We start from the raw sequence: 13,297 nt of genomic DNA on the forward strand, positions 1-13,297 counted from the left end.
TGGGTGAAAAGCCAGTGTCACACCTCCACCACCTATAAAATCTCCAAAATAGACACAAGGGGACCCATTGTGCTGTATGTCTTGTCCCAACATTTTGCTTTTGGAAACCCAAGACGTTCCAGGGATCTCAGTCCTGCTGGCTGGMAGCCCTGCACCAACTCTCCTAGGGCCATCCAGGTGAGAAGGCAGTATACGACCCGTCCTTACCTCTCCATCCCTGCTTGGGCAGCATGGAGGCAAGTCCTGTTTCCCAGTAGGCATGTGAAGACGCCCAGTAGGCATCTAGAAATGGCCAGCCCATTTCCCTGCCTCTGTTAGTGATACAGGACCCCAAATGCCTCCCTGAGGGCATTGGGTGGAGCATGTGAAGAGGCCAGTTCTGCCCCACTGAGGGACGATGACCCATATACAGCTTAGGGAGGACAGCAGTGTGGAGCATTGATACAAATTGCTCAGCACCTCATAGGTGGTAGCAGCCACCGAGATGGTTCCTGGGTCATTGCTCATCCCTATGGTCTTTGTAGCTTCCCCTCTTGATGTAAGGTATGCAGGGCACTGCATGCCTTTTTCCAGCATGCTTTAGAGTGAGAACAACTGAACTGCCTGGGTCTGAGTCCCCGTGTTGTCTCCGACTGTTCACAGAGGCACTCGCAAGACCAGTGCTCAGGGGAAGCAATGGGCAGGAAGCCGCTTGGAGCCACTGCATCCACCATTCTCAGTTCCTCCCTGGAGTTCATTCCCAGGAGCTTCAAACCCAAGGGAGGAGGTGGCACCACSGTCAAGATTGTCTTGAAAGAGAAGCACAAGAAAGGTAAGAGGTGGAGGGGCTGGGGAGTCTTTATGTGGCCGAAACTGCCTTCCCCAAGGCTTTGAGGGTCACCAGGGAATCAGTTTCAGCAGCAGGTTCCCACCATTGGCTCCTATCTCCTGCTCCTCCACAGCCAACCTCACCCAGCTATCTTAACCCTGGTGGCTCAGGCCCTGAGCCCACAACCCCTTCTCTGCATGAATCTGCCACTTTCTAAGAAAGGTTGGAGGAAGTCTGGCCCTTGGGCTTTTTTGGAGATCTGGGACCTGGGAAGGGAAGTGCTTGGCTGGAAGACCCCACATGGTCYTTCCAGGGCTGCCTGAGCAACCACCACAGAGCGACATGGTGGTTCCTTGCACCTACCCTCCATGTTGTGGGTCTGTGCTGGTGCTGCTGTCTTCCTCCTGGGGAGAGACTAAGAAGGCAAGATGGGGAGGTAACCCCATGGAACCAAAGGGGAAAGACAGGTGCCTTCCCCTCTTGGGGGCTCTCCTGCCACTGTGTCCCTAGAAGGGTGTTTCCCAGCCCTTGGAGATGGAGCCTTGGAGGAAATTTTGGGACCTCCAGAAATTTGCATGGAGAAGTCAGCAGGTGGCACTCTTCACTGTGCTTCGTGCCGCCTGACCTCATAGGGACCCTGGGCTTGCAGAGGGCTGGAGGCAGGTGAGGTCCTGCCCACACCTACCCCTCACCCACTCTGAGGGGGATTGATCCCAGCAGCCTCCAGCTCCTGGAGCCCTGTCTGCTTGCCCCATGGCACCTCCAAGGCAAGGCGACTGCAATATCCCCATGCCCACTGCATCTGCTGCAACCAGAGATGTCTCTCCACGTGCTGCCAGAGGGTCACGCTCTTCAAGATAGCGGGGCTACCCATTAGCAAGGTGGTAAACATGTTGAGCTCCACCAAGCCTTGTGTGTGGAAAGAGGAAGAGGATTTACTTCTACTGGCAACTCTCTTATTCCTCTTCCAGCTTGTGTTTACAACGGGAAGACCTACTCCCATGGGGAAGTGTGGCACCCTGTGTTCCGGCTTTACGGCCTCCTGCCCTGCATCCTGTGCACTTGCAGGGATGGTGTCCAGGACTGCCAGAAGATCACGTGCCCTAAGGAGTATCCGTGTGACTATCCAGAGAAAGTAGATGGGAAATGCTGTAAAATATGTCCAGGTATGTGGGATCTTACTGGCCTGCTCTGTCTGGTCCTGCATACTGTGTCAGCTGCCTTCCGCTTCCTTCCTTTAGCCTTGGTTTAAGGCCCTGGGCGTACTGATGTGTAAGGGTTCATGTTGCTGGTGACTTGAATTCATGCCGGGTGTATTCAGCCAAACAAGCACTGATGTAAGGGTTGGCCTGTCTTGGAGAGCAGCAGGACTGATCCAAAGTGAGGAAGCTGCACTGATCCTGAAAGGTTGCATGTGTTGGTTGGGTGTAGTCTGGAGAAAGATGCCCAAGGAGGGACATGATAACAGTCTTCAGGCAAGTACAAGGTRCCTTCTGGGGAGAGGGCATGGCCTGTTCTTCAGGGCTCAACTGGCTGCAACAAGAAGTCATGGGGTTRAATTGTGGCAGCTGAAACATAGGTTTGAAATTAGGAGGACACTCTCTGGGTGCAGGGTAGCTCTGACGCTTGTGGCTGCGTGGTGTTGAGGTCTCCATCCCTGAGGGACCTTATGGAAGGTTAGACACACAGCTGTCAGTGTGGGMCAGATAGAGCTGGGTTGGTGCTGGGGCTGGGACACAGCAGAGAGAACATCTTTTCTGTGTCCTATGAGTTAATGGGTTTTGGGTCTCTCAGTTGGTTTCTGGTCTTTGGAAAGCTGTTTGTCTTGAACCACAGAGCTGTCAAAGAGGTGGCAGGACATCAGATCGGCTCCCCTTCCTACTGGAGGATGTTTCCTAGGCTACACCTCTGTGTATTATCATTCAGAATCAGATGATGGTTTAGATGATGGACCACCCACTTCTTCCTTAGTGAGACTAAAGATACCTCGAGTCTTCTTGGAGCCTGACCCCAGATGGAGCAATTGCAAAGTGACCTTCTCTGATGTGTTGTCACGGTAGTTTCATGGAGGGCTCTCACCAGGGAGAACAAGCAAGGGATGGTGTCACATTAAGGAATAGGGGCAAACAGGCTGCAAACTAATTTGAGCTAGGATTTTCAAGGTTTCTGGCTGCTGAGCAGAGAGGTTCTGGATGGCCTCCCCCAGGGAGTGAAGGGCAGAAGCCCAGCTTGTTTTAATAAAGTTTCTGATATGTTTATGAGCAGGATTTATGATGTGGTGCCTGGTGGGAATGGGATGTGATGACTGAGCAGAGCTCTTCCAGTCTTGCATTCCCATTATAGCAGGTCTTTCTGGTTTAAAGTCTACAACTCTCTCTGCTGGGATCTCTTGTCTGCTGATCAGTCTTCATTTATTTCCAGTTAAACACTCTGACCCAGCCAAAACGATTTTCTTCTTGCTTTCCAATGCTCATAGATAGTGATCATACACACACGTCGCTCAGCCAAGTTACATGCTTGTCCTTCACTACATGAAGATTTAGCCTGTCTTCTTTTCCAGGCACTTTCCTTGACCGTCCTCCTCTTGCTCCTTTGTAGGCAGTAGCTTGGAGAGAAACGCTGACTGATTTCTGTTTGCAAAAGGGATCCTGATCAAAGGGGAATTGCTGTGATGCACTGGTCAGACAGGGAAACCATCACAGCTGCACGGGGGGAAAGCCAGGACTCCTGGGTCCTCGTTCCTCTGCCCTGACCCGCTGCACACTGGGCCATCCGATGGCTCTGGTGTGAAGCTCTGAGGCTGTTAAATACCTGTTGTAGCTGTGAGGGCATTTGATTCCTTTCCTCTTGTGAAACTGGTGCTGCCGCGATGGATGCAGAAAGCAGCCCATGAGTAGGTGAAATGTAACGGTCTGGGCTGGAGGTTTCCCCGCACCCAGACTCCATGGGAGAGGGCTGGCAGCAGGGAGGGTGGCGGGCTGTGGGTGTCCCCCTTCGTGTCACGCTGAGGCTGCAGAGCTGAATACTTGTCATCTTGCTGAAAGAGCCCTGCTTTGCATTTCTTTAGGTTGGGATTTCCATCTCCTCTACGCCAGCGTTGCGTGCAGAGTAGTTCAGGACCCCCCCAGAAAGCATGGGGGAGAGCAGAATCAGGCCTAAAATAACTGTCCTACTAAAATAAACCCCACGCGTCTATTTATAGCCAAACTTTCTTTCGAGTAGTGTAGAAAGCTTTAACATCCAAAATTACTGAGAGAACAAGGCTAAATTCAGCAGAGCTGAGCTCCTCTGCGTTCCAAGGACCACAACCAAAGGCAATAAATCTGCTTCCAAAACCATGGGGAATTCTTAATTACTCCAGAAACAAAAAAATTAACAGCTCTCCTTCACCAGGGATGTTAAAAAAGTCACGTAGGGTCCTGCTGGTGCCTCTGGCGCAGGTCTCCCCACTGCCCCGTGGAGGGGCTGGGGTGAAGGTGCCTTCGCGCAAGGGTGCGAGYGTGGGGAGGGGGGTCGGACTGGGTCTGAGCCCACACGCGGGGCTGAGGCCGGGCGCTCTGCCCAGGCAGGCCAGCCACAGCGCTGGCTCCTGTTCCCTGGGCTCATCTCTTTGCTTAGCTGACGTTGCTCCTTCGGGATGGCAGCAGGAATGAGACGGGAACTGGGGAATCCAGCCTGGGGTTCAGAACATGCCAGATAACRATAGTGCTGAAGGTCTCCTGCAGGGGGTATGGGGGAGCCGGGCAGAAAAACTCCCCTTTCTCCATCCCCGCTGGCTTAGAGGCTGCCAAAACCAAGGGGAATTGAAAGTATGGAGACAAGCAGGTCCCCAGATAGTTTATCAGCATCTCTCTTCCTTTTGCTGTCGTTCCCAGCTCAGTATCAGACCTCTTGCCTGAAAAGACAGGATAATAATGATGCGATTGGTGTTTGTCCTCTAAGGATGTAGGCACTGCTTCGCCCTGATCTTCCCCCCTCCCTATCAGTGCCTCCAGGCAGCCCTCTGCCTTGCCAGCCTCCTTCTCTGCCAAGGTGGGATGGCAACCCCCTGGCTTGATGGATGGCTTCTCTGGCAGCGCAGATTCCTCACCCTGCTGCTCCGGAGCTGTGTCAGGATCCAACCCCAGATCTGATCCTTCCCCCAGGTCAGGTGTGCTCTGATCCTGGGTCAGCGATGCGGCTGTGTGACACGGCATCAAATCCAGCAAGCTGCCTTTCCTTCGCCTTGGGTGCTGAGCTGACCTCTTCCAAACTTGTTCCTYGGGGTCCTCCTGCCCCTTGCACTGCTCTTGAGGGCCCTGGTTAAGAAATTCTGTCTTTCTTTTTGCCCAGAAGCCAGAGTGAAACCCACCGATGAAATAATCACCACCCGGTGTGGCAAGAACCCCAACCGTGTCCTGGTGTACATGTTTGTGCCGTCAAGCTCGGAGACCTCCAAGGAGATCCTCAGGACAATCGCAATCGAAAAAGAACCGTCAGAAGAAGTGGAAATCTACAACTGGAAGCTGATTAAAGGTGAGTCACCTAATGAAACCAGCCAGCAATGGAAAAGATGTGTGTGCACCACTGACCTCTTCTCTCACCCAGTTTGTGTGGCTGGAAGGATTTACGCTCTCTTCTTYGGTACTGCTTTGGGTTTGAGACTGGCTTGAACTTTGCGACACAGATTTGTGGTGAGGGAGGACCGTTGCCCAGTGGTTTCCAAGCTTTGTTTGATCTTTTAGGCTGTAGAGCTTTTCTACCGATGCTCCCTACCTTGTATAGTGAGTTGAAACCTGCTAAGAGCAGCCTGGCTTTTCTAACTTCTCCTTGCACATCTGTTCACTGTAGTTGCTGAGTCCACCAGGCATGCAAGCCAGAGGCTGGAAACCACTTTTGTCCCCAGCATATCCAGTCAACCGCTGTGACACCATTCTGATGCACACAGTACATGGGCAAACAGGGCAGGGGCCATGGAGCCGTCCCTCAAACCATGCCCGCTTTCATGCCAGRTGCACATGGAAACCAACACAGTCAAAAAATGTTCTGGTCAATCCATATTTTTCTTCTGCTCTTTCTTTTTCCTGGTCCACCGACCACTGGGAGCAAAGTTTGCAGTGCTGCTGCAAAGGTGCATGCTGGGGAGATGAATTGTCCCCAGTCCACTTTTTGGCCCAGTTGATTTGAATCCTCCAGTTGGGGTGTTCTTCTGAGGTCGAAGCACACCCAATACACCCCCATCAAATGACACGAACTTTTTGCTCTCTTGCAGTGCCTTTAGCTGTGCAATGCTCTTGTAGACCAGAGGAGTCTCTCTTCACTAGAAACTCTTGGTCTGGTAGATATCTGTGTTTTGTTTCTCCTGGGCTCTGGAGGGGATCGTGGTGCTAAGCTGTGCCCCATCCTGAGGTCTCCATTGGACGTATTCTACCCCTTGCAAACAGTTGGGCACTTCAGGTGGGTCACAGCCTACCTGTGGTTACAGCGACCCTCCATCCATATAGCTGGATGTCTTCTGGACGTCTATAAATAGATACTCTGATCTCTTGTGTCTTACCTTACTTCCCTGATGGAGTTCTCAGCCTTCCTGGGGCTGGCTTTCCCTAGCTGCAGCGAATGGGTGTGGGGGCACAGATGAATAATTACTGCAGTAACCAGAGAAATTAACTCAACAGACGGAGCCCTGACTGTCACCATGTCTCCATCCTCCCCCTGCCATCCTCCGTCCTCCACGGTGCCCCTCTCCCCTTCCTCCCCCCACTCCAGCAAGCCTCCTTCACAACRGCACCTTGTAGCTGGAGGACAGCTCTGAGACTTCACTGTCTGGGCCCCACCGTTTCCACTTCTCACTGTTTGGCAGAGGTCACTACCCAAACTGTCTTGCCACCTCCAAGGCCAAAAGCTTAGAGACTGCACGGAGCTCCTGAGCCCTGCCAGCCAAGGACAGGGGAGGCCCTTGTCCCCGAGGCCAACACAGCTCTTTTGCTTGGCAGAGTGAAGTGTTACTATTGGGAAAGAGCATGAGCTCAGTCACATATGGATTCCACCTCTCCATGGTCCATCACTCTACCAACAGAGCAGCATGTGTGAAGAAAAGAGGCTGGAAGTCATGCCTGGAGTCCATCCATCTGCCTTTGTACGGTCTTATGATACCTACGTGGCCTCATCTATTTCTGTGTCGGGACAATTTCCTCCATGAGGCAGTAGTCAGGAGGAGAAACCAGCAGCAATACCCAGTCAAAAACTTTGCCCAGCTTGCTGATGGTGCACAACAAATCCTCAGATGAATTGCAGTGGAGGCTTCCCCACGCATTAAGGGGTCTGAATACCTCAGGAGTTTTGAAATGTGATTTTCCAATGTTTTGGAGCAGGAATTATCAAGGGGAGTGAGGACAGAAAAGGAACAGTCAGGACAGAGAGAGAGACTGGCATGGTTCATAGGCTCTGTCATTGACTCATGCCCCTCACTCAGCCTTGCTGGATGTCTGGGCTATACCTGGAGGCACAATTTTCCCCACGGAGCTCTTTCTCATCTTTGCCCTGCCAGACTGTTGATTAGACAATGACCAAAATATTCCTTTCTATCCTGAGCATCTGCAGCTCTGGGACCTTCAGCCATCCCCACTGTTTCACCACACTGGTGTACCCTCACACATACATCTGGGTTGGAGGGGGCCTAAAGAGGTCCAGACCAGCTGTCCCCACACTCTTCTGACATATACTTGAAGATCTGCTGCCATGGAGACACTACTGCCTGTGCAACCTTTCAGAGCCACAAGGCCCTTCCTYGGAGAAAACTTTTCCTGATGTCCAACCTCCCTGCAGCTCAAGCTCATGCTTTTTTGTCCTATCCACCACAGGTGGGGAGAACAGGAGACTCCTTTGCCAGGACGCATTTGAAGATGTCCTCTGCTCTGGACTCTCTCCATGTCTTTCTTGAAGTCCAGAGCCCAAAACTGGATGAGGTGCCCTGGTCAAAGGTCCTCCCATTGTGCCCTGCTGGGTCAGGTCTCATGCACACGTGTGCAGCCACGTTCCCTCTCACACACGCGTGCAGCCTGGCTGGCTGGGCATCTCCATCCAGCCACTGCCAGTCTCGGGTTCGTGTGCTCCCTGGGATGCTCCGGGAGGTTTATRATATGCCTTGTACTGTGAGCTCCTGGGAGAGAAGCTTTGCACTTGGCTATGGCAAGACGTTTTGCCTACTGAGCGCAGTAGGTCTCTCATTCAGATCTCATTGTTTACCATCCCACGCTCTTTTCTGGGTCAGCCATAAGTTTTATCAGGAGCAGTTTCCTGGCTGCTTCCAGAGCATCTGTGAGGATGTTGTCTCGCACTGGTCTAAGGCTCATTCCGTGAGAACTGCTGTAGAAATACCTGTTTTGTTGATACTCWGTCACTACTGGCACCAGTTTCTTGAATGAGACCACATCTAAACAGTCATTTTGCTTCCCTTCATAGTCAGTAGAGAGAAATAGTTACCATTTATCCCATCCACCTGTTTTAGGGTGAGCAGAACGGCTCTCCAGAAGAGCTGATCCTTGATTCATTTCTCTTTTGCTCTGTGGTACTGGCCCGTGTTCATTTTTTGGTCCTGAGACGGTGTATAATGCACCAAGAAAGGCGGTAAGTGCATGGCAGCCCCACCGCTTCCCTCCATGTCTCATCCTCATAAGCCTTGTGAAGAGTGAACCAAGATGTGTTGGACAGGATCTGCCCACTGTGAAATGAATTTGTCCGGCCTTAGCTATCTCAAATGCTCTAATTCTTTATCAGCTTAATCCCACGTTGGCTTTTCCACGGATGGCAAGCTGAGTGGGCTATTCTTATCTGCGCCGCTTCACTCTCTCGTTGTGCATACTGGCACAACATCTGCATTCTTCCACTGCTTTGCAGCTTCCCAGCTCCTGACATTTGTCAGAAATGACCATCCAGGGGCCAAAGGTCTCAGCCAGCTCTCTGAGGGCTCTTGGGTGAAAATTATCCAAGCCAGTTGATTAAAAGATGTTTATCTCTTGTAGCTCTTGTTTAAACTATCCTCTTGGTTACTAATGTACTGGAAAGTGCTTCATGAGACACAGGGACTATAAGCACACCCTCCTGCTCCTTTCTAAGTATAGACCAGAAGGATTTATTGAACACTTCTGACTTTCTTGCGTCACTAACAGTTTTATTACCTCCATCCAGTATCTTCTTTTGTTACTGGTAGGACTTCTTTTCCTGGCCCACTTAAATGACTTATATTAATAGTCCAGCTAGGCACATATTTTTCTTGATGTCTTTGACTTCCCGTGTTAATTTTCCACACTCTGTAACATCTCGTTTATATGGATTGCTAGTCAGTTCCCATTTGTTACATATTCTTTTTATGTGTAATTGCTGCTGGGAATCAGGAAAGTCTCTTAACCGAATATGGGGGACAATGTCGCCTCTGACATCTGCAGACAGTATGGTGCTGGATGCAAAGGGTGCCTGCAGTGGGTGGGAGGTTGAGTGAGACGTGGGAAGGATATACCAGGCATACCTGCTCTCTTTGTCACACTTTGCAGACCAATATGAATATTATAACCCCTAATCCTGCAGAAAGGTCACTTCTGTTGCTAAATGCAAGTTCTGGCTTTCTTGTGTCAAACTTCTGACTCAGGCATCTCCACTGACAGGATGATGCTGGTACAAAAAGAAATATCAATCTGTGCTGAAATCGTTTCGGTGTTTTCTGTCCTCGTGAAGTTACAGAGCTGGGGGCAGGGGAATGGAAAACCTGGATCTTGGCTGCTTCGAGGAAAGCAGAGTCTGAGGACGGAAGGGTTGCTATGACCAAGGAAAACGGGGAGAGAGGTGGTCAGTCCCAGGAGAGCAAAGCAGGGCATCTCAGGATACTCCTCCTTTCACCTTTATTTCTCTTATGGTTTCAGGGGAGACCAGACCTCCTCTGGCGTGAAACACTTTTCAGAGCAACAAAGTCTTGATACTTTCGCCTGCTTCATGTTGTTGTTACTCGTGTGTTCTGATTTAATGAGCAGTTATCACTTTCAAATACGATTAACTTCTGTTATGATGAGGGTTGGCGTCGGCACAAGATGACGGGTATTCCAGGGGCCACAGYGGTGCAGCGTGGTGCAGGGATTTTCAGCTTTCCCGGGAGCATGGAGCCCAGACGGTGCTCAGAGCGCAGGCACAGCCCTGGATTCGCTCCCAAGCTGCCACCAGACATTCGTGGCTGGTCCCGGACCAAGCCAGGACTGTGGGCGCATCCAGTACAGCCTTTCCTGTGCAACGTCCTGTGGTTTTGCCTCCCCGGGAGGGGACAGAGAGGCACGCTTTAAAACCAGGCTGGTCTTTAAAATGAGTGCAGCGTAGACTGATGCCCCTGTGTTTCTGCCTGCAGGGATATTTCATTTGATACAGACCAAGAAGATCAGCAAACAGGAGTTCAAGCAAGAAGCGCAGAACTTCAGGCTGATCACGAGGACAAATGAAGGTAGAGAAAAATAACCCCAGTCCTCCAGCAGGCCCTGCCTGCCGCAGTCTCCTGGCCCAAATGCCCCATATTCTCCCTGGCATGCCTTGGCTACTCGGTAAAGGCTGCGTAAATCACTGCACAGTGTGCGGAGTGAACCACAGGGAGAAGACTTGTGCAAATGYAACCGGTCAGGGCTGACCTGTCTTTACAGGCATGTGCAATACTCCTGGTTAGCAGTCACATTTTCACTTTACGATATTGGAAAGGGCAGCCAACTTTCTAAAAGTGGACGCACACTTGTGAAATCCAAAGGTTACATCTCTCCAAAGTCCATAAAACTGTTTGATTTTTATATCTAATCCATCTGGCATTACAGGGGAAAAAAAAATTATGCAAGAGATTTGAAAAAAATAAACTCTGAAATATTAAAAAAAAATCTTTCTTAATGTTCTTGGATGAGCGTAAATGTTACAAAAAACAGGAATTCCAGTGCACATGCCGAGARTGCTTGTGCAGAGTGAAACTGCATTGCTATTTCCGGCTGGCTGCCTCTTTACTTCGACTGGATTAAGTTGATGGATTAAGTTTGAATCGAATCCGTTCCTATATTGTTCATTTGATAGCACTCCAGCACCTACAGGCCAGGGTCTCGGTTCAGCCGGCAAAGGGCTCTGCTGCCCAGTACGTACCAGCACAGCCAGTGCCAGCTGAGCGCTTGCTGGGAGGGTGGCTGGGGTGGATGGAAATTTGTTTTCTCCTCCAGTTCACATGAGACAACACCTCTGGGCCAAACCCTGGRGGAGCTGACCTGCCTTCAGAGAAGTGGGCACTTCTCAACATCCTCCTCCCCGGCTGTTTCGCACCCAAAGGCATCAGGCGCTGCTTTCTTACCCTCTTTACAGGCTGCTCTCAAAATCTCCGGCCCGTGCTCCCTTCTTCTTGCCTTGGTTTCCCCTTAGCCCAGTTCAGCTCTGTGGCCGTGTCTCTCCCCCGGGCGGTTCTGGGGCAATGGGGACGCCCGTCCCAGTCCCAACTGGCCTCTCGTTGGAGAACGATGCTTGGCTTCGGTCATGCGCAGCAGAGATTTTGGGAGCAAAACTAAACTGGGCTCCAAATGTCAGAGGCAGCAGTGCCTAAAATAACTGTTTAAAATCCCTTTCACTCATCCTCCTTTCACATGCGGCGGGATTAACACCGTGACACAGTGAGCCTGTTTTTCCGGCAGAAGCTCCCGATGACCTAAGCACCGTGCTCTGCGTGACTTCACGGGGGCACCATTTCAAGAGGGTCTATGATGTGAGGGGGGGGAAGAAAAAAAAAAGACAAATAACCCTGTTGTGAAATCATCTCTCCGCTGTTACCGCAAGTTCTAGGAAAGCATTGGCTGGTGACTTCTCCACAACAGGAGATTAATTCAGCTAGAAAATATGCCTCCCAGGGATGACGCCATTAGGGCTGCGTAATCCTTCCTGGGATCACAAGGGCTGCGACCACCTAGGGGGAGAACAAGGAAGCTTTCAAGCCACCTTCTGAGAYCTGGAGTTGGACCTCAGCAGCATTGCTGGGGGGGTTGAGGTGGAGGGCCCAGGGATGCCGCTGTTTTTGGGGGGAGTGGGAGAGGACTTGGCGAGTTTTGAGCCCGTTGTCGCGGCATCGCCCAAGTCCCTCAGGTGCATTTGCTTCGCAGGGTGGTTGCAGCTTGCTGACGAGGCTGAGGGCTGGGAGATGCGAGACTGATCCCCGTTTCAGACTGAGCAGCTTTGTTTTTGAGAGCACGTGAGTGGTTTACCAGGGAAAGCGTAGGAAATACCACTGATTGCTTCACCTATGTGTTAATTGTATTGCAGGAGGTCTATAGGGACCCTGTTTGAAAGCAGGGTCCGTAACCGRAGCAGGACGGAGGGGATAGGGGAGAGCAGCTTCCCCGGCCGCAGTGGGAACTGGTGACTGGTGCTTCCGAGGAGGAGATACCCGAGCTCTTCGGCATCTGTTTACCTTAGAGACCTTTTTAATTGCAAGATCAGTGTAAGGGCATGTAGTCTGAATACAGCCCTTGAGCAGCGTTTCTGATTTCTTCTGCTGCTTGACTGAGRAGAGAAGGTCAAGCCATGCCCAGAYAGCAAAATCTATGACTTCAGGTTATGGGACCACTAATGAGCCAGTCTGACAGTGGCCCACGTTGTGGGCAGACCTCTCTCACCACCTCTTTCCCAGCAYGGTTCCTGCAGGTCTTCCAGTGCGGAGATGCTATGCATGGGRAAAAAATGTGTTGTCTTCCTGATGTGGCAAGTTTCTGAGAGTTATTTCTAATCAATGTCCATCTCTCTTCATCCAGGTCACTGGAATATCTTCCGAGCCCAAACGTCAGATCTGAAGATGACAGAGAGTCCAGAAAAAGAAACAAAGAACTTGTAAAGAAAAAACTTTCATCTAGCTTTTGATTTATCTATACACACATACACACACACACACACACACACACACACATATATATATGAAAAAATTGCATTATTAAATAGACCGGCACAACTATAAAAGGAAAAACACACCGATGTAAATTACAGAAACTCAAGCAAACAAATCAGATTGAAACACCACCACCATATCCGGGTCTAAATATGGCAATAGCCATGGATGTGACACCCTTTGGAGCACTCCAGCAGATGAGTGGAAGAGGCCATTTGTTGTCTTCTGCTATCAAAGATTTCAGGTGTGCRAGGAAAGGAAGAAGAGACAAGAGAGAGATGTGAGGCCTGCTGCARTCATCCCCAGCATTTCTGAAGAGCATCAGGAGCTCACAGCAAAACAAGACAGGACCATCCTTTCTTCCACTGCCAGCTTAAGGACAACCTGCAAGGAGAGAAAGTCATCTCAGTTTCCTCTCTTGGAGCCCCTGTGATCTGCAGAGGGTTTCTTTTGCTGAAAGTCCCTTCAAAGGGTACTTCTCTAAAAATCTCAGGTCTTCTCTCCTCTGTTTTAGCTGGAAGAATACTTGGAGGATTGGAGGACTAGAGATACTTTAATACTGCAAGATAAGTGGGCCCCAA

At 50.7% G+C, this 13,297-nt stretch overlaps 1 protein-coding gene across 1 annotated transcript in view; it reads left to right on the forward strand.

Moving 5' to 3' along the window:
• Positions 1-12,665, forward strand: part of CHRDL2 (chordin like 2) — a 31,685-nt gene extending 19,020 nt beyond the window's left edge. The window contains exons 7-11 of the mRNA XM_026085182.1: positions 643-811; positions 1,780-1,974; positions 5,141-5,323; positions 10,176-10,268; positions 12,586-12,665. Of these exons, the coding sequence (XP_025940967.1) occupies positions 643-811; positions 1,780-1,974; positions 5,141-5,323; positions 10,176-10,268; positions 12,586-12,665 (720 nt within the window). The remainder of the gene's footprint in view (positions 1-642; positions 812-1,779; positions 1,975-5,140; positions 5,324-10,175; positions 10,269-12,585) is intronic.
• Positions 12,666-13,297: the final 632 nt, after the last annotated feature.

The sequence above is a fragment of the Apteryx rowi genome, unplaced genomic scaffold (assembly GCF_003343035.1).
Source record: "Apteryx rowi isolate R43461 unplaced genomic scaffold, aptRow1 scaffold_660, whole genome shotgun sequence".
Taxonomy (NCBI): Eukaryota; Metazoa; Chordata; class Aves; order Apterygiformes; family Apterygidae; genus Apteryx; species Apteryx rowi.